The sequence below is a fragment of the Pholcus phalangioides genome, unplaced genomic scaffold, assembly GCF_987345545.1.
Source record: "Pholcus phalangioides strain wild (caught in Gottingen) unplaced genomic scaffold, Ppha-v1.0 ptg000003l_1, whole genome shotgun sequence".
NCBI lineage: Eukaryota > Metazoa > Arthropoda > Arachnida > Araneae > Pholcidae > Pholcus > Pholcus phalangioides.
Genome location: NW_028301596.1, coordinates 36,076,369 through 36,100,524, shown reverse-complemented (window position 1 = coordinate 36,100,524; position 24,156 = coordinate 36,076,369). Strand labels below are relative to the sequence as shown.

At 36.2% G+C, this 24,156-nt stretch overlaps 1 protein-coding gene across 1 annotated transcript; it reads right to left on the bottom strand.

Annotated features, from left to right (window-relative positions):
* Window positions 1–22,682: 22,682 nt before the first annotated feature.
* Window positions 22,683–23,525, bottom strand: LOC149088477 (uncharacterized). The gene has a single exon (XM_089252042.1). The coding sequence runs from the start codon at window positions 23,523–23,525 to the stop codon at window positions 22,683–22,685; it is 843 nt and encodes a 280-aa protein (XP_089108168.1).
* Window positions 23,526–24,156: the final 631 nt, after the last annotated feature.

Sequence of the window (24,156 nt, the reverse complement as noted above, 5' to 3'; positions counted from 1 at the left end):
TAGTAAGCACATCAAGTGTTTCGAATTAAATTGTTTCCATCAATATTCTTCAGTGCCCGAACTAATAAATCTAAAAAAAAATCTTTTTTTTTTTCATCACACCGCCATTTATTATCATTTTTCATATCCAATCTCTGACAAATGGCAGCATCCAGTGCCGGACATTGGTTGCCATATAGCGACCCGGTGGGCTTGCGATTCTTTTCAATATTCGAATGCTTAACACCCCCCCCCCCTCCCCTAATGCGCCTAGTTTCAGCTTTTCTTTGTTTTTCAACTGAGGTCTACCACCATCTATGGGTCATGATAGTGAGTTGTGCCGGAAGTGTAAGTCTGAGTGCACCTAGCAGTCTGAGTGGGTATATAGTGTAGTGTCTGATTTTTGCCGCTCCCTATATTTCAGAAGTGAGTGAAATGTAATGATTGAATTTCATTTGTACCGTTTGTAGGTATGTTTCTCTCTGAGGTGGGACTTTTTAAAATGCGCCTTGAAGTAGGGAACCACAGAAAACCAACTTTAGCCTATTACCACTGTGACGACGTTGGCGTTCGAACCGGGGACCTCGCGATTCGAGTCCGTTACTATGACCAATCGACCACCACAGCGGCAACAAAACCCGCTTCCACAAGAATGGAAGGGGGGGGGGGTCTTCCAGCAAGCAGAGTAATCTCAGCATATAGGCCAGATTCTTAACACACGTTTCACCACCCAAACTTGGATCACGGAGGAGCTTTCGAGAAGGGTCCTTCAAATCCACCAACAGCCAGAATAGCTGGTGTAGACATTGGGTAGCGCACTTGAATAGATTGATAGTATCACTGTATGTATATAACCTTCTGTATAAATATTAACTTGATCTATTGATCATTGTATATGTAGAATTTATATGATAAATGTAAATGGTAATCTCTCAGTGGTGAACCCCTGACGCACCCAACGGCATTCAGGTTACATGTAAATGGTAAGTCTTTGTTCAGCTGAGGTAAGACATTTTTTAGTTTTTAAATATTTCACCCGTTGCAAATAACAAAACAGAATTTATTTTTCGGATTTTTTTTTGTCATTTTGGAGAATCTCTCGCAACACCCCCCCCCCCTCCAGTTCATTAACGCGACAATCCTAGGGGGGGTCACAACCCACATTATGGGAACCATTGCTGTAGGGTCTGATACCAGTTTTTAGATCTAGCGAAATATGGATTTGCGTAATGTTCGTTTAATTGTAGCCTTGTTTTAAACATTTACACTACATTTATGCGCCATACAAATTATTTTGAAACAGGCTTGATTCAGTGATAACCATTAATTGGAAAAACACACTATGACTGACACATTGCAAGTAAGGACTTAATTGGCACCCAGAAGGTTTGAAAATTATGACAGTGGCACTGATTGCGCATGCAAACAATGCATATCCTGTTCCCTTTGCTGGAACAATCCGTTTAGGTATCAAATCGCTGTCTCAACCACCACTTCTCAATCCATCTGACGGATTGACTGACGTAATGGAGCCTACACGGTACGACAAGACCTTATAACAGGATGAGATGCAACTTTGATGTGAGAGAAGGGGGGAAAGGAGGGTTAGCCGCCTGAGGCCCCGAAGGGAATTGAATGCTGTCAACGCTAGCAGCACGTTAATCCGTCTGTCAGCGGAGACATGCATGCATGCGACGCGGCGGAGACTGATGTGTGGACGGATTTGACCATAACCACATTTGTACCCGTGGGTGGAGATTGGTTTCCAGCCAGATTCCCGCAAACCAAAGGAGTTAATGAGACAATAAGGGTGGCCCTGCCAATCTTAATTACGAGGTTGGCGTCCCACTCGTGGAACCACGATAATTGTGTGGTCCGCTTGGAGAAACTTTGAGCGATTCCTGCGCCATTCAGGCGGAAAACTGAGGGAATGACTTGACTTAATGAGATTTGTCGCAACGGTAAGTTGATGTACAGCAGGGTCAGCATCAGCAACAGCGGGAGGATTCGGTCACTTCCTGAAGCCAAACTACTTACTGATCGAGGGAACGTCGGTAATGAATTCCATCAGGAAATTGCTGCTGTCTGTACATGGTTCTCGGACATGGATAATAATTACAGTTGAACACTAATACCTACCAGAGTACGTTGATCGCTGGTGAAAGAAAACACCCCCATATAAGAATACGTATTTTCCTATCATTTTCTTTCAGGATAAAAGCTAGAGTATATCTGTTCAGGCCTGCGTTTCTCATCTCATAGTCCGCAGAACAGAGATAACATCATAATTCATCCTAATAAAATGGTAAATTATTAAATTATTGAAATCGTTTTTTATAATATCCTTATGGGTTCAAATAAAAAAATTAGACCTTTATGCTTGGGATGTTTTCTTGAGAAAAATACGGAATATTGTGTTAAATGAAGCCAAAAAATGCTACTTTCGACAAATTTGATAATTATTGCTGAGATGAAGGGTAGGAAGTAGAGGGTTCTATACTGCAAGTCGCAATGAAGAAAAATATATTTCACGAATAAAACGATGATCATGAATAGGTCACGATATTTTATTGAGAATAATATGGATAATTTGAAACATTTTTTTAAAAAATTGCACAAGTTCAAGTTCACTACTAGGAAAGGCATTTTGACTGTTTTTGATTTTGAAAACGCTATAATCTTTACACTATTTAATGTACATACTAAATTTTTGGCGAATTTTCATTATATTTCATACTTGTCTTTGTGTACAAAAATGTAAAGATACTGAAGGTTTTGTTCGGGAGATATCGACGTGGATACCTAGAACAACCAAGAGCAGTCATTTTGATTGCTATGTATAAGTTGTATAGGTTTTTCTCGTTTGCGGTGGGCGTTGATGGTCACTTTTGCTTTTAGGTTTATTCCCTATCATTCCCTGATGGCACAAAAAACAACACATACATTCGCGAGCCACATACCATTCATAAAAAATAAATAAAATAATGCTATTTGTTGCATCATATTACTCGGCAATTTAAAAAGTCTATTGGCACGGACAGCAGAAGTCCATGTATCCACAATCAAAATACTATATCTTATTTAGCTATAGCCTCTGTTATGAAAGTTGAGGAACCTTTTCTCTTTTTCTGATCGTTTATTAGGCAATCCCAGTTTTTGCTTTAGTTTGACATTTCATAACTCTTCGTGCCAACATCTGCTTTAAAAGCTTCCCAGAAAACATAAGCTCATTCACAGTGTGTAGAAATTGCTCTTAGAGGAAGGATGTATTAGAACAAAATAATGGCATTTTATCAGTAGTAAATGAAATATACTACTGATAAAATATCAGTGAAAAAGAATATCAAATATATCTGAATTTTTTTTTTATTTGTATATTTATTCTTTATAAAGTAATTTGGGTATGAAAATTTTTTTTTTGATAGTGCCCTAGTTTTTCCCCGATAGTGCAAATTCACAGTAGCTTAACAGAAAAAACGGGGCGATTATGTAAAATATATAGTCAGAACAACCAAAAATACAGGAATGTCCCTCTAACTGCGGGCCATATGCAGTGGCGTACGCAAATCTACCATTGGAGAAGGCACAAAAGCCTTGTGGGGGAAAGGGGGAGCACAAAAATTTTCTTCCCTAGGTATTTTGAGTTACAACCCTACCAAAAGCATTTAAATTATCAAAAATTGTTTAATGTAGTATATAATGAGTATTTTCCTTCACTATTTCAATTTTTTCACCGAAATTGTATTACTTTTTTCTAATTTTTGGTCGGCTATGGGGACACATGTTCTCTGAGCACCCACCTGCCTACGTCTCTGGTCACATGGCAACATTATTCATGCTGTAAGTAAATTTCACTAGTGCTTGGGTTCAGTAACGTACAAAAATTATGTCCCAGAGATTGCGATGCGAACCAAATTCTTCAATACTATAAATAGAATTGAAGTATTTCGCTATAAAGAAGAGTATGAAGTATATACATATATACTTTATACTCTCTTTACTTTACTAAATTAATTTCTCCATTATTATATTTAATTTTATTGATTTTTCCAACTCAACTACACATGAAAATACACAGGCCCCCATTTCATCAATTTTCAATTCACCAGGACTATCTTCTAATAAGACGAAAATTCTACGTCGCTGAAAACCACGCTCAGCTCAATAAGTACGCGCTAAGTTTGCAGTACATTCTTGGAATGGAACGAGACTTTAGGTAATGCTGTCGTAAAACTACGCTTAATAATATTATTAAACGTTAGGAGGCAACCGAAGAGAAGGATAAGGTTGGTAGAGCGCTTTCGTGTGATGTGATGGGCAAACTGAGAAGGTGCTGATGGTATTTTACCGTAAAACAGAGCCTTGATAACTTGATTTAGCCACTCTCATCGGCTTTCACAAGATGGTGAGTTAAGCGTGTATGAGTGTCGTGCGCCTGGTGGTCTTGTCTTCGTTATAAGCACCACACCCGTCCTTTCCCGCTTCCAGTCTCCTGTGCTTGTCAAAGTTGTTTAGCCTCGCTTTCAAGATTATAGCGAAGAGCCTCGGCAAGTGCGCCTGACACCGGATAAAAGATCGATTACCCGGAGACCTTACATTAGAAAGGGGGTTTTTCTCATCATCGGTTATACTCCAGTGATCCGTTTCAAATCACTCGAGTGAATCGATCTGATCTATAAATAATAATAAAATCCAATGTCTATATCTTTCCTCATATATCTTTGAAATAAATGTTGACCGGGTTCGTTTTGTGCAATGCAGTTTAATTTCAGGTTGATTTTTTTTAATCAATTTTATGAAATTATTCACCGAAAATTCCTAAAACTGACGTGTGTCTAATTGTTTCCAACTTGACAAACGAATGAAATAGAAGCGATTTCCCAGAAAAAAAAAATTTCTACGAAGTATTTATTTGCGTAATTTTTGTGAGCCTGTTTTCCAATTTCTTAGATTTTCAGATCAATCATGTAATGTCTGACAGTGGTTTAAGAATGCTATAAATGCTATAAACATGTGGCCGAACAAGTAACCTACAAACATTACAATGTATTTTTACAATATTAATATATTACAGTTTCGAGTAAAATTTTTCCCCCGCTTGGTTGTATGAGGCCCAAAACAGTTTCTCTTCGGCCTATGTGGACTAAGATATGTTTTTTCTTCCATATGTTTGCCAGAAAACCATTTTTCTGCTACTTATGACGACCGAAAACAGTTTTTCTTCTGTACGTATCGAACCTGTTCTTCCACCTATTGTGAACTAAAGTAGTTTTTATTGCGCCTCTGCGAACCAAACCAACTTGTTGTCTGCCTACACTGCCCAAAACAGTTTTACTTCCATCAACCTAACCCAAAACAGTTTTTAGAGCAGTTATTCTTCCACAAATATAGCCCAAAACAGTTTTTAGACCAGTTATTTTTCCAGAAATATAGCCCAAAACAGTTTTTATAGCAGTTTTCTTTCCATCCATGTTGCCCAAAACAGTGTTTACAGCAGTTTTTCCTTCCTTCTTTGCAGCCCGAAACAATTTTTGAAATAATTTTTCTTCCGTCTATGTAGCCCAAAACAGTTTTTATTCTGCCTATGTGAGCTAAAACAGTTTTTCTTCCACCAATGTGACGCCATATAGTTTTTGAAACAGTTTTTCTTCCACCAATGTGACGCCATATAGTTTTTGAAACAGTTTTTCTTCCACCAATGTGACGCCATATAGTTTTTGAAACAGTTTTTCTTCCACCAATGTGACGCCATATAGTTTTTGAAACAGTTTTTCTTCCACCAATGTGACGCCATATAGTTTTTGAAACAGTTTTTCTTCCACCTATGGTGACTAAAATAGTTTTATCCCACTCACTCGTGTGGACCAAAAATTTTTTTTTCTTCTGCCAATGCTGCCCAAAACTATTTTTCTTCAGAAAATGTGACTCAAAACATTTTTCCTTCAGCAAATGTGACGCAAAACAGTTTTCTTCCGCTCATATTTACTAAACAGTTTTTCTTCTTCAAATATGGCTCAGAAAATGAAAAAATTAGACAACCTTGATTCAAACTATAGATTTCAACCCATCTGACAATAGTCTGTTAACTTAGCAAATATCACATCGAGCAGTCTGGAATTTTTCAACAAAAATTAGTTTAAATATGTTTGCTCAATACATGCCAATAGATTTTTGCATCATTAGATGTCAAAAACAAAAAAAAAACAAAAAAATAGAAAAAATCCCAAATATTTTAATAACTATAGTCCGTTTCAGGTTAACTTTGCAGTGAAGAGGAAGCTACGAGGGAACCGCATCACTCGTTGTTATGGCAACGAAAGCCTCTTAACCTATGTATCGATGCGCGGCCTTGGTAAGGTATGGCTGATTCTCGCCAATCTCGCAGAAAAAAATATTTTTTACGTGTAACGTAATGCTTGTAGAAAAAATTGCAGTCAGTTAGTAACAAAAAATTAGCTAATGAAAAAAAAAAATCATTGTCGATACTTTCAGAAATCAAAAAAAATTTCGTTTTTGAAATCATTTTTTTTTATTGAAAAGTATCTTAGTAACTCTTATTAACCGGTTTTGACGTTTGAATTTGGGAATAGCCCCAAATAATAATAATAAAAATGATAAGGCAAAATTTAGAATTCTTTTACTCACTTTTCTTGCCGAAATTTCCGTCGCTCATCCACCCGAACGCATATACGTCGATGCCACTTATTATCACTACAGTTTTAGTCATTTTTCACGGATTCCCATTCTATGGAATCCTCACTTGACGTTGTAGAACTATCTTATTAATTGTTGTTGCTCCAACATGTGTTCCATCAGGCCACCTGCAATCCGAAATTCCTATTCTTTTTCAATAACGTGCTTTATGCATTATTGCCAAAAAGAACGGAGAACGTTTTAGCGTGTCTATCTCTGGTGAAAAGCAAGATACAACCGTCACAGAAGAAAAAAATACACTGCAAGCCTAAACCATTGTGGGTCTCTCTCTCTCTCTCTTGCTTATTTATATTTATCTGGAGAGACACTGAAGGGTCATCTGGAGGAGCAGCCTCTGCTGTGGGGGAGGAAGTTGGTGTGGTGAAAAGAGACATTACTTATGTCAACACCCTCCGCTATCGGCTATTGGAATTCAGAAACCACCCCTATCCTACGAACACGGCAAGAAATAGATATTAAAAAAAGAGAGGGGGGGGGGGTCTGGAACCGTAACCTACCCCCATAAAGAGAGCCTCACAACGGTATCGGCGCTGTCGTGAAAGAGGGACACTTCCTGTAATCTGTGAGTGAATATCTGAATTCGTTGGAGGTTATTTTCGCGAGAAAAAAAAACCTGATTGAATATTCGTCTGGGTGTGTAGGCCTATAACTACATGCAAAACTGAATGAAAAATTGTATCGGAAAAAATTCAACAAAATGACGATATAATATATATATATAACTGAGCAATCAAAAAAAAAAAAGCACGACAGTGATATTGGCGGGGAAAATTTCTTGGAAATCGCGCCAAAATGTTCTTGAGCTCGCCATGGATTTTTGATAATGGTAACCAATATTTTTCTAATTTAAAAATTTTAAACGAATATACATTGGTTCAAAACGGTATTTTTTCAGTATCTTTTTCAAAATCATAAAAAAATTTGAAATATTCTATATAAATGATCATCATAAACCTCCGATGTATGGAACTATATTTTGCGGCGAAGGAATACACTCTCTACCTTTCTCTCCACTGCAAAGTTAACCTGAAACAAACTATAAGAAATTCAATATCTCCGATATTTCAGGAAATTGACTCTGATTTATTCAGAACATTATGGCACAGAAATGTTAGTAATTCATTTTCTTTTTATATATTTCTATAAAAAATACTATGAATAACTATAACTTGAAAAATAATTACTAAAATGGGGCAACACTATAAATGCTAATTTTGGCATTCGGAAGCAATTACATTGATAAACTCTACCATAATAAACAATTAGTTATCTTTCAGGTAATAATGGTAAAATTATAATGATTATAACGCGCGTACTTAATATTTAACTACTGAAATTATTTTTAGAGAGAGTTAATAAAATTAAGCTCTATTTAGCATAAAGTTATTCTTTCTTTTTCCGTGAATATAACGTTACGAAAATTATAACTCGTCATAAGCTTTCCGCAGAATTCGTGCGTGTGTGAATAACATCAACGCATACCGTATTAATGGCCTCCATGAATAATTTTCTTGGAAATATCATAAAACAAAGTCGTCGACGAAGCGTTGAATTAAACGAGCAATAATTTCTCGCTTTTAAACACCACGTAATAACGAAATGAGAAACTGAAGCTGTGTTTGTGACACTTTTTTTAAAGAAATTTATCGACTGTATTTGAATTTCAAATCTTTGATTATTATTAAGACTCCGCAATTTCGTTTTATTAGTCTTTATATAATTTTTATTATCACTCTCGCTGGGTATAAGAGTTTTAGTGACGTGAGCGAAAAGAAGAAATGATTAGATAGCACGTCTACGTTAAACTTTATACCTACTAATTGTTTAATAAAAAGCTACTTACTGTAATCGTTATGTAGCCATACAAAAAAAGGGATTTTATTTCAGTGTCCAGCTGTCCCCGAATTGATATACTATGTTCATTCTCGTCTCATAAGGATTCAACTAGAAGCACCGCGGCCCTAAGTGAAATGAAGAGTAATAGTTATACGATTAGAGAAGAAAACAAAGTTTCTGACCAAATTGCATTATACAGTGGACGCTCGTTAAAACTACCCCCAATTGTTCCGTGAAAACAGGCGTTATATCGGGTGGTCGTTGTATCAAAAAGAAAACATAAGGATAGTTATATAAACACATTTGAGGTTTATCTCGAATGTCGTTATGTCATAATGTTCTCTATAGCGTTGATCGTAACAACGAGCATCATTTAAAAGCGTTTGGAAACTTTCAGTAATTGGAAGTATACCTCTAGGATCAACGGTTCACCAGTAAAACGCCATACCCTCTGTTTGCTATACACCCTGTTTATATAATCTTTATATTATCCTTGTCATCCCTTTATATTATCCTTAACATTATAATTATCCTTATATGTCTTACTGTAAGTCCAGACATGGTCCACACTCTGTCCCAAGAGGGATGTAAGCGTTTTACCCCGAGGGGTTGGACCGGTTGGGTCGGTGACTTCACGAATCGGCCAAGAGAATTGGCCAAAGTTCAAATTGCAGAAATGATTCAGACTTTGGCCGGCCATTTTGAGGAGTGGCCGGAGATCCCTGGCCAAAACTAGATGTGCTGATGTAAGACGGTCCGATAGGAAACAAATCCAGTTTTTTCCATCCAACGTGTGATTAGATGTCTATATATAGATGTCTGCACACAGCTGTATTGGATTATTTCCATCTGACGAGAGAAAAAAAGTGAAATTCGAAACGAGACTAAAAGTCCGTAGATATTTTAAAAATGAATAAAAACCGGAGAAATAACCGAAAGAAAAACTGTTTGCATCGCTAGGTCACGGGAATTTTTTGACAGGAAAAAATAACTCAAAAACAGCCGATAGGTGGCGCTGACGTACACAAGTCAAAGAAAAGATACGCAAATAACGAACAAAATGCCTCCTAATAGTTTATTACAGCAATATGTGTTCCACATGACCACCACCACAGGGGATAACACATTTCACATAAGTCACAAATTCAGCAACGGCAGAATGCAGCAGATCCACATACACGGTTTAGACGGTGAACTGATTGTGGATTAGGAGCCCAAGTTCTTAAAACCGTCTCATTTGCATATTTCCACTGAAGTCGCTCGTACCAGTGCCATCTATCGGCTGTTTATTTTAGTTTTTTTCCTCTCACGAAAAATCCCCGTGGACCTAGAGATGCTAATCATGCAAATCGTTTTTAGTTCGTTTTTTTTCCGGTTTTTATTCATTTTCAAAGTTCCTGCGGACTTTTTGCCCACCCTGTATAAAAATAATTCTATAAACACATAGTTTTTCCCTCAAATTTTGGAGCAAAAATCATAACCACATCGTGACTGCGGTTTGATGGGTTGCCATAAATAACATGGATATCATTGTCACGAAAAAATACGCCAACTTGACGATGATCCCGAATCATATCCTTTCCTTAGGAGGAATCTCCGGCTGCTTCAAAACTAGCTGGCCAAGGTCCGAATTTTGAACATTTGCCGGTTATCAATATTCAACGAAATCGGCCAATTCGGGACGGGGCCGGCCACTTCGCAAATCGGCCGATCTTGGGCTTTGTCAGTAACTCTTATATATAAAATCCTTCCCTCACACACATACCCTTATTAATACAATCTAGTAAATTCGAAAAAGACCTTTGTTTTACTCCGGGAAAAACGTCTTTTATATACCGGATATTTCTGTAACTCCAAATGAAAACGTTTCTTATTTGATCTTTCTATGCGTGTGTATTTACACTTCTATACACAAACACACGCGTTTTTCTTTTCTGCTCGAAGTCTCGAATGTTCCACGAAAATGGAACAAAATAGCACAATAAAGAAATGATAAAAGGGAAAAAAAATAGACGAAAAATACTTTTTCCGGTCCTGCTTTTCCTGTTTTTTTTCTTTTTTGTCTTCTATTATTATTTTCCAGGAATCTCAAATAAAAGAGGAAATCCTTCAAATACGAGTGGAAACAAGCAAATTTTCTCTCACAACTCGTAACATAAGATAAAAAAAAAAGAAAGGGAAGTTCTACAAGACGAATATTTTGTCATTTTTACCACTGTATCTCTCTCTATCTCTCTCTTTTCTAAAATATTTCCATGTTGGCGTGATTCTGTTTTTTTTTTTTTTTCTTTTCTATCCTCGAACACGTATTTTCCTGGAACTTGAAGCAAGAAAACACACATACATTTATATATATATACGTATAAGGTATACACTGAAGTGACGTTTTCCTCTCATATTTTATCCATTTTCTAAACATATGATTTTGTTTCTTATTTTGCTTTTGTTCTTTAGTATTTTTCTATTTTGTTATCTTTTTCCAGTAAAAATGTTCGTTGAAAGAAAATTTTTTTTTTCCAGATTTTTATTTATATATATATATAAGGACGTGAGAAAAGAATCTTTCATTCGCGTGATTTTACAAATGGGAAAATGATGAGAAGCAAAAAAGAAGAAAGAAAGAAGTGTCCGGATTCATTCCTTTATCCTGATATTTCCTTCAGATCAACGCGAAAAATTTAGAAATTCTGACATCCAAAGCATAACCTTGAAACTCGAAATTCTGACATGTATTTTTATTTTTAAATAATGAAATCTGAGAGTTTTGGCTATTTTTCATTGAATTTTTTTGTCGATAAAATTATAGTAATTTATTTAAAAAAAATTTTTAATAATTTGATAGTGAAATTGCAATTTGTTTTCTATTTATACCCTATTAAAACGGAAAATAAGTTGTTAATGATTTTTTAACTTACAGTATGTGTACATTACCCATTTTTCATCGCTCCTCCAATTCATGACCAAATTGCACAATTTTTTATACGTCATAATCATTAACTTATACAGTAAAATCTGCCTTTAACGAAACCTGTAGTAAGCGGAAACGGAATAAAAAAAAAGGCCAAAATACACAGTAAAAATCATGGATTGAATGGAATCTGTCTACGCGGAAACGGAAAAGAAAATTGTACCCTTTTGTGTTGAAAAATTTCCCACAAACACTTTGACTGTTTCGCGAACAATACATCAGAGGATAACACAAAATATTAAAATGTTCTACCGAAATTTTTGTATGCGATCTCTGCTTGCCCCAATGTGAGTTCTACATCATCTACCTTTACATTAGTAAAAATCGTTTTCGTACTTGATGATGTCAATTTATCTGTCATTCTAATAAGCCATACGTAGTAAAAAAAAGCAGTTGCTTCCTGAAACTGACAAAATTTTTCAGAAAAGCGGCACTTCCTACGAGAAAAATCAGTGTAAGGGTTGAATTTCTAAGTGACGTGCATGCAAGCTGCTTTCCATGACCGCAGTGCTGAGCAGGGTTTGAACTATAGAGGGAGGCAAAGGGGGCAATTGCCCGGGCGGAAAATTTTAGGTGGAAACAGAACCACCGTTATAAAATTATGAAATTTTAGTGGTAGGCTGGGCCGTAACTAAGCTGTTGCAACCGAACCCTGGGCCCCAAACCAAATGATGCCTCCCACAAAATTTACACTTGTTTTTTTCATTATGATAACCCTTTCAAGAGGGACCTCAAGAAGTCTGCCCCGAGAAGCCACAATACGGCCTTGGTGGTAGGGGGTGACAAAATCACGTTGCTCTGAAAAATCCTAGTTTCTGGGTTAACTTATTAGTTACTATTAGGAGGTAATGATCTGACACGACATATACTAACACTCTCATAGCAAATGTTAGGGAAAACAAAAAGTAACGTAAAATATTCCGGGGGAAAAAACAGTGTAGGGTGAAGTTTTATACAGATGCTCTCAATGCCTTGAAAGAACTACAGCATTTTGCATTACTTCATAATGACTCGAGCATCTTTAGTACGACGGAAGCAAAACTGTTCAGTGAAAATCGGGTAGCAAAGGGTGTGAAGTGCATACAAAAAACTGTTATTGACTACTACTAGAGAAAATGCAAACTTATTTATTTTTACAGCACTTTTTTTTAATTTTATTACTAACTATTCGGTGATGAGAATAATTAACGTATGTACTGTATACCGTTGATGCCACTTATAACATTCCCACTTAAAACATTTTCCCGCATCATGTGAGTTATTTTCATTGTCCCAACTCTAACAATTTCTAATAAATAAAGACCGGAAGTTCAGGCAAAATGCCTGAATGCCTTTTTTTTTGTCTATTTTTAAGCTTTTTTTTTTTGGTAAAAATGTCATTTTTTAATTTTTTCCGCCGTAAATGAATGCATATTTCCACATTTTTACATGTTTATTCGTGAGTTTTACAGGCTTTTCTGTAGAATTTAGAAATTTTTCAGCACCGAAAACTTCAAAAGAGAGAGAATTTTTCTTTTTAAAATCTTCAATCCTTAGTATCAATTCTTATCCGAAAGTTTTCCGCCTCCCCCAAGCCCTATTTCAAAGCAAATATGCATAAGTGCTTGAGACATAGGAGAATTGTTCTAAAACATAGAAGGTGACATACTTTTCATCTGTGTTATACGTAGCTTTCAGACAGTTTCAACATACCGTCGAATTCGCATCAAAGTTGTAAGAGCTGTAGACGAAATAAGCCCATGCATTCAGAAAAGGCGTAAATAAATTCTGTTCTCACGTGGCAAAATCTTATAAGAGTCACCTTTTTCAGAAAATTGAGTTAGCATTATGTCTTGTTCATTAAAATTTTGGAAGGTGGCAAAACTTCGTCTCTCTCTTTTTCAGTTCATGAGCAGTCAACGAAGGCAAATTGTAACAATTTGAAAAGCCACATGTTGGCAAAATATTATTTATGAAATTGCTATTGCGAAATTTAAAAAAAAAGTGTCTTATAACATTTCGCCATCTGAGCACAGAAGTTTGTTTGTCCACAAACTCCACATAACATGTCTTGCCCACGTATTGCACATCACTGAAGAATGCAGATGAATAGCTAACCAATGACTGTCCATCTCTACCATGCTATTCCAATCTACAACTGTCCGAATATCCCATCAATTGACGCCATGGCTCCAACAGGAGCTGACGGGGCTCCAGCCTCGGAACCTATGTTGTTTTGATTTTTTTTTTTTTTTTTACACCGTAAATAAATGCAAATAAATGCGTTGCAAACAACCATGGCAAGTTATATTAGATATTCAAAAATCATCTCCACAATTTGAGAAACCTTTTGTTTTTTTCAAGTTGATGCAAACCCATCAAATACAAAGCTTAATACTTTATGAGAAATATGTCTTTAGTATGATCCGACCTAACTTTGAAGGATCGCAAACACTTTTTCTTAGGCATAATAGCAATTGCTTAGCTAATAATGCAGTTATAATAATCTGTTGATCAGATAATACATGCAGTTAAGTGCAATCACTTTTTTAGCTAGTTTTGGACCTATCGTATAACTTTTATTTATTTCTCCTTTCTTTTTCATTGATCAAAAATGCTTTTTTTAGTGCCTATTTCGACAATTTTTGGTGCCTTAACTTCCGGGCTGTACTTATAAGATTTCCCGTTTTAAACGTTTTCCTGCTCACAACGTTTTCTGCGGTGGTTTTTGTGATTGAAAGAACGTTTATAAGCGGAATCTACTGAATACTGTGATGTTAAAGTAAAACTGTATCAATTTTTTACAAGAATAATGTATCATATCAAGCGATAAAAATTTGTTATACAGTATAAAAATGATACCTATTACTTTATTTATTTTATTTTTATACTATTTAGTTTATTTTCACTTGATTTATTTTTTATTTCATTTTATTACATAACGAGATCGTTACACGATTTTCCACATTATGTCAACTGAACCTTTATATAAGCGCTAACCCGTGTCTAACGGGAAAAAAAATCGCGGTTCCCTCGTGATTCCGTTGAAGACAGGTTTCACTGTATAACCATATTTGAGAAATTCAAAAAACAAAACGGACATTAATTTACAATGTATTTCTTTGTAATCAATGCAAATTTCAATTAGTTAACTTTTATTAATATTATGAATAAATTAGCCCAATTTAATTAAAATAATTAGTAAATATGATTGCGAGAAACCTCGTTTGGCATGTGACAAAAAAAATTACGGAAAAACTATTTTTTTCTTCTGTTTCTAAAAAAAATTATTTCTGTTCATGGTCATGGGGAAAAAAATTTCCAGATCAAAAATTAGGATCAAATTTCCAAAAATTTCATTTTTCAAAAGTCATAAAACATTAAATTTCTTTGTAAACAAATTTCAAAAAATGCTCTCTCTCTCTCTCTCTCATTAGACCTTTTAATTTATATAAAGCGTTCATTTCATACAAAAAATTTTCCATGAAAATTAATTCAAATTTTTTTTATCAAAGCGTTGAGCAAATGCAACGTCAGTCAAAAATGGGTAAATGTTAGGATAGTTTAAAAAATCCATAATAAAACCTTGAGGAGATATACACAGGGTATCCTGTAAATGCTGACACGGCTTTTATCTCATCAATCCTTCATCGTAGAGGACAATTTGCACTAGTTTTGAGAATGAAAATACAGTGTGTAGCAAAATAAAAGAAAATCTAAATTTTTAGACAGTCCCCCTTGAGCTGTAACTTCCAATTAGAAAGTTGTTCCCCTTTCTTCTTTGGTGCCAAAAAAAAAATCCCATATTTCCAAGTTCAATGTTCACAGAGGTACCCGAATTTGGGAAAAAAAAAAACAGCCCTAAAGACCGTTTTACCCGCATTTAACGCTGTTCTCAAAAATTTTCTCCGTTTTTCGAATATCTCTGTGAAATATTGCATACATTAGAAACATGGAATATGTTTTTGTTGGCGTCAGGGAAGACAGGGCAACAACTTTGTAATTGGAAGTTACAGCTCAGGAGGGACAGTGAAAAAATTTTTATTTTTTTTATTTTGCTGCACACTTCATTTTAGTTCTCAAAACTAGTACAGGGTAATTTTTGAACGCCTGTTGGGCATTTCTTTAAATTGAAATCATACCTCTACAATGGACAATTGATGAGATAAAGGCCGCGCGAGCACCCTGTATATATTAAGCAAGATTATTTTTGTTGCTAACTATACTTAAATTTGATCATAACGTGATTTTAAAAATTAAGGAATAAATTCCTAATCGCCCGCTAGTAGCGCTGAGAATCATTGAATTCTATAATCTTGGGATGACGTTTCAGATCACGCTTCGATAATTATCATATCATAATATGCCTGAATTTGATTCTCTCGATCTCGATGCTTATTACGTACACATACATGCTCATCCAATACATCATGGAAATCTCGAATATAAAATTTTTTCACTTTTGTTTAATTACGAACGACACATATAATGAACTAAAAACTAGAATATCGTAGAAAATTTCAAAAACAAAATGGTACTGTAATAGCAATTTATTTAATTACTTCCAGTTGTAAAAGTTTCAGATTAATTTACTGTTTCATTTAGTATCTAATTATCATTCGCCATAAAACGAGAAGAAAATTATGAAGAGGGAGGAGTAATTACCAACTTAATTATGGTCAATAATTTTCCACCCTTTCCCTTTTATCTGTTCATTCTCGTCCCCCCCCCCTCTTCTTATAATTTAAAAAATTAATGTGGAGCTGATTTTAATAATAATTTCTCAGACCCTTTTCTGTTAGTTCCGCACTATGCAAATTGAACCCTAATACTTACTCTCCAGTAAATTATTCTTATCCTTTTTTTTGGTAAGAATCTCAATAGAACAGTACATTATTCCGTGGCTAGCGTTATAAAAAGACGAAGCATATTAAAATCGCGGAGAATATTATTATTTGGATATTGTTATCAATTTTGCAAAGAATGAAACGCACCAATATCAGAACATGAGAAAAAAAATAGTTTTCTGTTTTTTGGGGCTTCGGTTTACGTTATCTTTTTCCCCCATCGAAAGTTTGTTTTTTTCACGCATTTTGAAGCTAAAGTAAAACCAGGTTCACTTTCTCTGCATAAGTTATTATTATCAACCTTCAAGACTATGTAGGAGGTCAGAAGGTATACACCCTCCTCCGTTTCCAAACATTTCCTTATTCGGTTCACAATGCCCTTTTCAGGAAGCACTAGCCGCAAAAATTCATGTCGCGTGAAACTACATTTGCCATGACTTACCTATACTAAAGGCAAATATTAACCTCTTTACGGTCATGGGCGCAATATTATATTTAAACCCCAGTGGAATAAATTCAAACAAGTTCTCTCTGTGTGTGTTTTCTTTTGTCTCTCTTCATTATCGCGCAGCTTTATAGTAATCCAATCTGCTGAAGTTGCTCATGCTTTCCTTTTTGTCTTTCTATACTCCTATTAATGATGTTTTTTTCAGACGTATAATATATCTTTCTACTATACATGTAAGAGCGAAACAGAACACGTACGATGACGGTGAAAGAGAACTAAAAAAAACTCTCTTATCTATTATACTTTTGCATTTTATATATTCTTTTCCCCCTTTCTTTCTTTTCCTATCGTCTCATTCGGTTAGAACAAGGTTACCAGATTTATCGCCGATTCGTCAAATCGAGATATTTCAAATTTCTTGTCAAAAGCGTAAAGTGGTTAATGTGGTGTAACAAAAAAGACCCTCCCCAATAGATTTGCATACGGTTTCTTCTTCTTCTTCCCCAGGTTACATTTGCATGCAGGGTGTTCTTTTTCTCCCGATAAATTTCAACAGAAATGCCGTTTTAACGTTTGCGGAGCGGCCGTTTCGAAACGCGCTAGTGTTGCGTCTCATGTTAGACCATGCATTCTTTGATAGCAATTGTTTGTATTGGTGTGTACTACCACTTCTTAAAGTTTTCAACATCTTTTCTGAATCACCCTGTATAAATGTACATAAGAGGAGAAAGAAACCAGTTATGTGAGGGTGAAAGAAAGTATAGCAATGTACTGTTTTCCTTTTTCATCTGGTTTTTTTTCCCTTAATTTTTACTTTTTCCCCGTTCCTTTTTCTGACAGGTCATTACGTTAGAACAAAGTTATCACAACTTGTATCGTATTTATCGCGGATTCGTCAAGCACAGATCAGCCGAATTTCTCGCCAATAGCTTGTGAACGAAGCGGTTAAATTAATTTACATTTTGTTATGGACGATATATCCTCATTGATATTGTAGTCTTAATATGACTATAGTATCTCTCAACCTATCTACGTTTTTGAACACACAATTTGGTGAACTATGATGCTTGATTAATTGAATAGGCGCAACATCAATTAACTTTTGCTTCAAAATACATTACAGCATATACAAAAAAAAATATCTATGTACATTATTTTAAAAAAATTTACATATAAACTAATGAAAATGAATTTGAACTATTCAGAATTGGTTTTGAGTACTCAGCGAGTATTTTATAGCGAATATTTCTTTGTAGGATATAAAAAAACATTACATATTGTCCCCCAGCAAGATGGATCGACGAGATCAGAAAAGTGGCTGGAGTCAACTTTGAGGCTGAAGCATCAGACAGAGTAAAATGGAAAAATTTAGTGACCTTCATCCAACAGTGGATTGAAAATGGTTGATGATGATGATGGTAATGATGATGATAGTGGTGGTGGTGGATTGAAAATGGTTGCAGCAGTGGATTGAAAATGGTTGATGATAATGATGGTTATGGTGATGATTGTGGTGGTGGTGGATTGAAAATGGTTGCAGCTGTGGATTGAAAATGGTTGATGATGATGATGGTAATGGTGATGATAGTCGTGGTGGTGGATTGAAAATGGTTGATGATGATGGCTATGATGGTGGTGGTGGCGGTGATGATGATGATGGTGGTGGTGATGATGATGATGATGGTGGTGGTGGTGATGATGATGATGGTGGTGATGGTGGTGTGGTGGATTGTAAATGGTTGATGATGATGGCTATGATGGTGGTGGTGATGATGATGGTGGTGATGGTGGTGTGGTGGATTGATAATGGTTGATGATGATGATGGCGGTGGATTGGAAATGGTTGTTGATGATGATGATGCTGACGATGATGAATTCTCACTCTAATTATCGTGATGAATATAGCCAGATAAATGTATGTGATTCTTAGCAACATTACCTCCCCTAGAAAATTTTTTTGGCTGTAATTAGCAACTTTACTTCCCCTTGAAAATTTGTTTAGCAATAATTGGTTGGTGACCTCTTATGAATCCCGATTTCCTGTATTGCCTAAGAAGGAAATGTGATCAGCCTTTTACAATTGATACTTTTTTTACCGGAACACCTGTTGCGGGCCGGATGAAACAACTTGACGGGCCTTATTTGGTCCTCGAGCTGTAGGTTTTGAACCCCCTGCTCAAGGCTTTCGATATTCCTAAAGCAGTTGCTCACATTCTTTACATGAGTTTTAAGTCAAACTTGACCTTTGAGATAAATAAGCGAGTCTAAGAAACAGTTAAAACAATCTCTTCAAACCGTTCGAGTCCCGGACATATTTTATTCAAACTAATAGGTTCCCCGTTGAATAAAGTCACGAACCCTTTTAGTATATGTATTTTCCTATGCGCAAAGCTTCGTATATAAAACTCTTCTAGGATATATATTTTCTTTCGAACACCAAGCAAAAAAAACCTCGTCGAATGTAAAAAAATATGTTATAAGACACCATTTTTCACTAGAATGATCTCATATCATATCTATATACTTTCCTTTTATTTTTCTCGCGCTCCCTTTTGGGAAAAAACATCTTTAGCTCCGTCTATGAAATCACGTTCAAGTTAATAGCTGTAAGTTTTTCTTTTTGGGTTTGTTGGATGAAAACCGTATCCGTATATAAATGAAATGATTCACAGACAGACTATAACAGTATGGACTATATATATATATATCTGAGACAAGAACACATCTAGAGACAAAAAAAAAACTGTATAGAATCTTACGCATGGCAACAGTCTCAGGGTGCGATAAGATCGTTAAATGTCTTAATAACTCCCCGTGATACCCCAAGAGAATCTCAATCTCTATCTCTTGTAAAAAGCAATTTCCAGAAAAGCAATTACTGGGACGAGCTGAGAACTTGATATGGACGTGACTCTCACTCGCGCGTGACTCTTTGGTTGGTTAGTTGGCCACCACATAACACACAACACAGATCCCGCAACCTTTAGTCTCTGTGGATGGTTTTTTTTACCTTATTTATTTATTTTTTTGCAACTATATAGCTATACGAACAGTATATATATCCCTTTTTCTCGGTATCTGGTATCTTCATATAACAGCAGCATTCTGACAAATGGAAGAATGAGATATTTAGAATGTGTATATCGGAATTGTGTGTATATATCGGAAAACACAAATCGAAGATCAGCTCGAAAGCCATTGTGTTTTGTTTATCTCTCTACGGTTTTTTTTTTTAATGTATGCTTGAGAGCACGAGTTCTTACACAATCTTCCACAAGGCTCCAGAATCATTCTGTATGTCAAAATTTTATCGCGTGAAGAAATGCATCGTTTCGATGAATAGTAATGAAGAAACAAAGACCGAAATATACAAAGGCCAAGTCGATGGCTGAAAAAATTCTAAAAAGAAAAACACCTGGATATCGGAAAATTTTTGATGTATTCAAAATATTCTAAAAGAGAAAATCAAACCCAAGATTTCAAAGGTTAGGGGAAAAGTCCACGAATAATTTTAAAAATTGATAAAAAATAAATTGACATTAAAAAAAATTCAGTTTGCAACAATCACGGCGCGTCATGTGTTTGTATACAGGGTGATTATAAAAAAACTATCCCGACATATGGGCCCCTAACTATCATACCATTCACAGAAACTGAATGAAATTTTGGCATAAGGTATTTTGAGGTATGCGCTCAAGAATGATATGGAAAACAACAGTGTCACTCTAACAGTTACGGTTACAGTGAGAAAATTTCGAAAATATCAAATGGCAACACCAAGTTTTTTGTATTGGAATGTGATCTCCATTGTGAAAAACCCTAAATAGCGTTCGAACGGCAACTGTAGCATGAAAATCACCGGCGGTAGATAGGCTAAAAGTGAGGAAAACCAATAAGGACAGAGAAGCAGCATAAAATAAAGCATTTTATTGGGTTTCACAAATTTTCCACATGACCTTGTGGAGGACTAATCAGGCTGGGATCTCAGCCGAAGAAATGGTGTGACGAATGAAACGAACATTAATGCTCTGGTGCACGGCAAAGTCCTTTTTACTTTTTCCTTGCCTAGCTCCGGGGATTTTCGTGCTACAGGTGCCATTCCAACGCTATTTAGTATTTTTCAGTACGGAGATCGCATTCCAATACAAAAAACTTGGTGTTGCCATTTGGTATTTTCGAAATTTTCTCACTGTAACCGTAACTGTTAGAGTGACACTGTTGTTTCCCATATCATTCTTGAGCGCATACCTCAAATACCTTATGCCAAAATTTCATTCAGGTTCTTTGAATGGTATGATAGTTAGATGGCCCATATGTCGGGATAGTTTTTTTATAATCACCCCGTATATCGTACACCGTTATTTGTGTAAATTTTGAAATTTTTATTTTGAATTATCAAAAAAATACTCCACGGCATAAGTAGTGGAGCAACACCTTTTTATATCGATTGTTTTGTCTATTATTAATTTTGAAAATGTGTCATAGACTTTTTGCCCAAAAAGAAAGTAAGAAAGGCGTTTGCACACTGTACAAGGATATAATCTATAGCTTATATACAGGGTGTCCTAATAGGTGCAGTACTGTATAATACAGGGTAAGTACTAATGCCGCCCCTAATCTCATCAACCGTCCATCGTCGAGGTATAGTTTCAATTAAAAAATCCGCTCAAAAAGCGTTCAAAAATTACCTTGTGCCACTTTTGAGAGTGAAAATGCAGCGTTTAACATGATAAATCTGAATTCTTATACGTTCCCCATTTCCTCTAACTTCCAATTAGAAAAGTGTTGCCCTGTCTCTCCTGGTGCCAACAAAAAAAAAATCCAAGTTTCTAGGTGCAATATTCGCTGAGATATTCGGATTGATAAATCTGAGAAAACTTGGAAAAGGACTTCATGAAGCGGAATTGTTTGTTAGTTTTTTTCTGTTCTTGCATAACTTTTCTCCGATTTTTGAATTCAAATACCTTAGCGAATGTTGCACTTAGAAACATGATTTTTTTTTTAGTTTTTTTTGTTGGACTCAAGAAATACACGGCAACACCTTTCTAATTGGAAGTTACAAGGGGACCGTATAAAAATAATTTAGATTTTCTTATTTTGTTACACACACTGAAAACTGGTACAGAGTAATTTTTGAAAGCCTTTTGAGCCTTTTTTTAAATTCGGACCACATCTCTATGAAAGACGGTTGATGAAATAAAAGCCAAATTAGCACTTACTGGACACCCTGTATAAAATTTATTTTCTGTCTCTGTATGCTCTCTATACAAATCTACAATTTCAGACTTATCTCGGTCAAAACTAGGTCACTCACATTTGCAAGCATGTGAATGGCCAAAAGAGTGATCTAGAGACTGTGTGAGCATGAAAGTTAACTTAGAGAGTGCGCAAAAATGAGAGCGGCCTAAAGAGACACAGGCATATTTACAGGCGGAGGGGCAAGCGGTTACAAGGGCAGCGAGTTCGAGAAATAAGTGGTCACAAGAAAATTGAACTAGAATGAGAGAAGGGTGGCAGAATTCGTGTATAGCGCACAGGCGGTAAAACTGTAATAAAAAAATCAGTCTCTGTATGTATGTATATATATATATCTGTTACGCTGTTGGAGGCGCGACGTCGTTCGGTAGGCTAGCTCACAAGTAGAATATAGCGATTGTTAATTATTTACATGTTTTATTTACAATTTATACAACCATTATAACTTTAACGGCAGGAGCGTGTGGCAAACGTACGGAGAAGCCGAATGCAAAACAAACAACAATGATAGTCGGCTTTGACTACATAAAAAATACACATGTTGCCACACTGACATAAATAATAATAATAATAATAAAGAATGATAATAAACAGTTGAAAAAGGGTCGCTACATGACCCCCCTCCCAGTCGAGAGGATCATAGGCTCTCGACGAATTATAAGTTGAAACGCACTTTCTTTCCGGAACGCAGTTCCATTTCTTTTTGGCGTGAAGATACAGTCTTCGATGGGACCGAAATTATGTTCTTTGGCTTCAGCAAGAAGGCAGGTTTCAGTCTGTCAACACTTATAGTACTGACACGGTCCGGGAACTGCAATGTGAAATTTCTATCACCTCTGCTGATGACTGCGTAAGGGCCATCATAAGGCTGTCGCAAGGTAGGCTTAACTGCGTCACATCGCACAAAAACGTGAGAACAGTCATCTAGAGCTGGATGCCAGAAGATTTTGTGCGAGCCATGTGTGGTTGTAGGAACTGGACGAATTTGCGACATAGTGTTGCGGAGGGTTTCCACAAATTCATCGGGCGGAACATCGTTGGAGAGCTGGAAAAACTCCCCAGGTAAGCGAAGTGGCGTCCCAAAGACGAGTTCTGCTGATGAAGCTCCGATGTCCTCCTTTACACACGAGCGGATACCTAGAAGAACGCTAGGAAGCATGTTGGTCCAGTGGTCAGTTTCGAGGCAGCGTAACGCTGTCTTCAGGTCACGATGAAAACGTTCGACACAACCATTTGCGGCCGGATGATATGGTGTGGTACGAATTCTTTTAATACCAAGAGTTGTAGCAAGGGCTCGAAACAAGGAACTTTCAAACTGTCGACCTTGATCACTGGTGATGGTTTCAGGGGTACCAAAACAACTGATCCAACCTGAAAAGAAACACCTTGCAACAGTTTCTGCTTGGAATTTTCCAAGTGGCGCTTTGGTGTGTTTGATGATTTTAGATTTTTGGCATGCAAGACAAGTCTTGCACCATTCTGCACAGTCTTTTTTCATATCTTTTTAAACGAAACGACTGCTGAGCAAGTTTTCAGTAGCTAATTTGCCAGGATGATTCAACTTGTGAACAGTGCTGAATGCTTGAAATCTGAATGGTTCAGGAATGTAAGGTCTAACCTTTCCAGTTGAAACGTCGCATAAAATTTCAATTTCGCTGTTGATCAGCATGGGTTTGAACTCTAAGCTAGTAGAAGTGCGAAGTTGTTCCAACTCTTCATCTTCCCTTTGAGCTTTGGCAATTTCCTTATAATCTAGAGGAGAAATTCGATCGAACTGATACGGGAAAAAGCGTCAGCAACATTTTGAACACCAGATATATGACGAATAACGGTGGAGTATTGCGATATAAAGTCCAGATGCCTTATCTGCCTGGCTGAGTTGGTCTTACTGATGTGATTGAAGGCATAGGACAATGGTTTATGGTCACTAAAAATTATAAAGTGTCGTCCTTCTAATAGGTATAAAAATGCTTTATAGCAGCGTATATAGCTAATAGTTCTCTGTCGAAAGCACTGTAGTTTTGCTCAGATTTTGACAATTTACGAGAGAAAAATGCGATGGGTTGCCAGTCATTTCCAACTCGTTGTTGTAGGGCACCTCCAATCGCATAGTCGGATCCATCGACTAT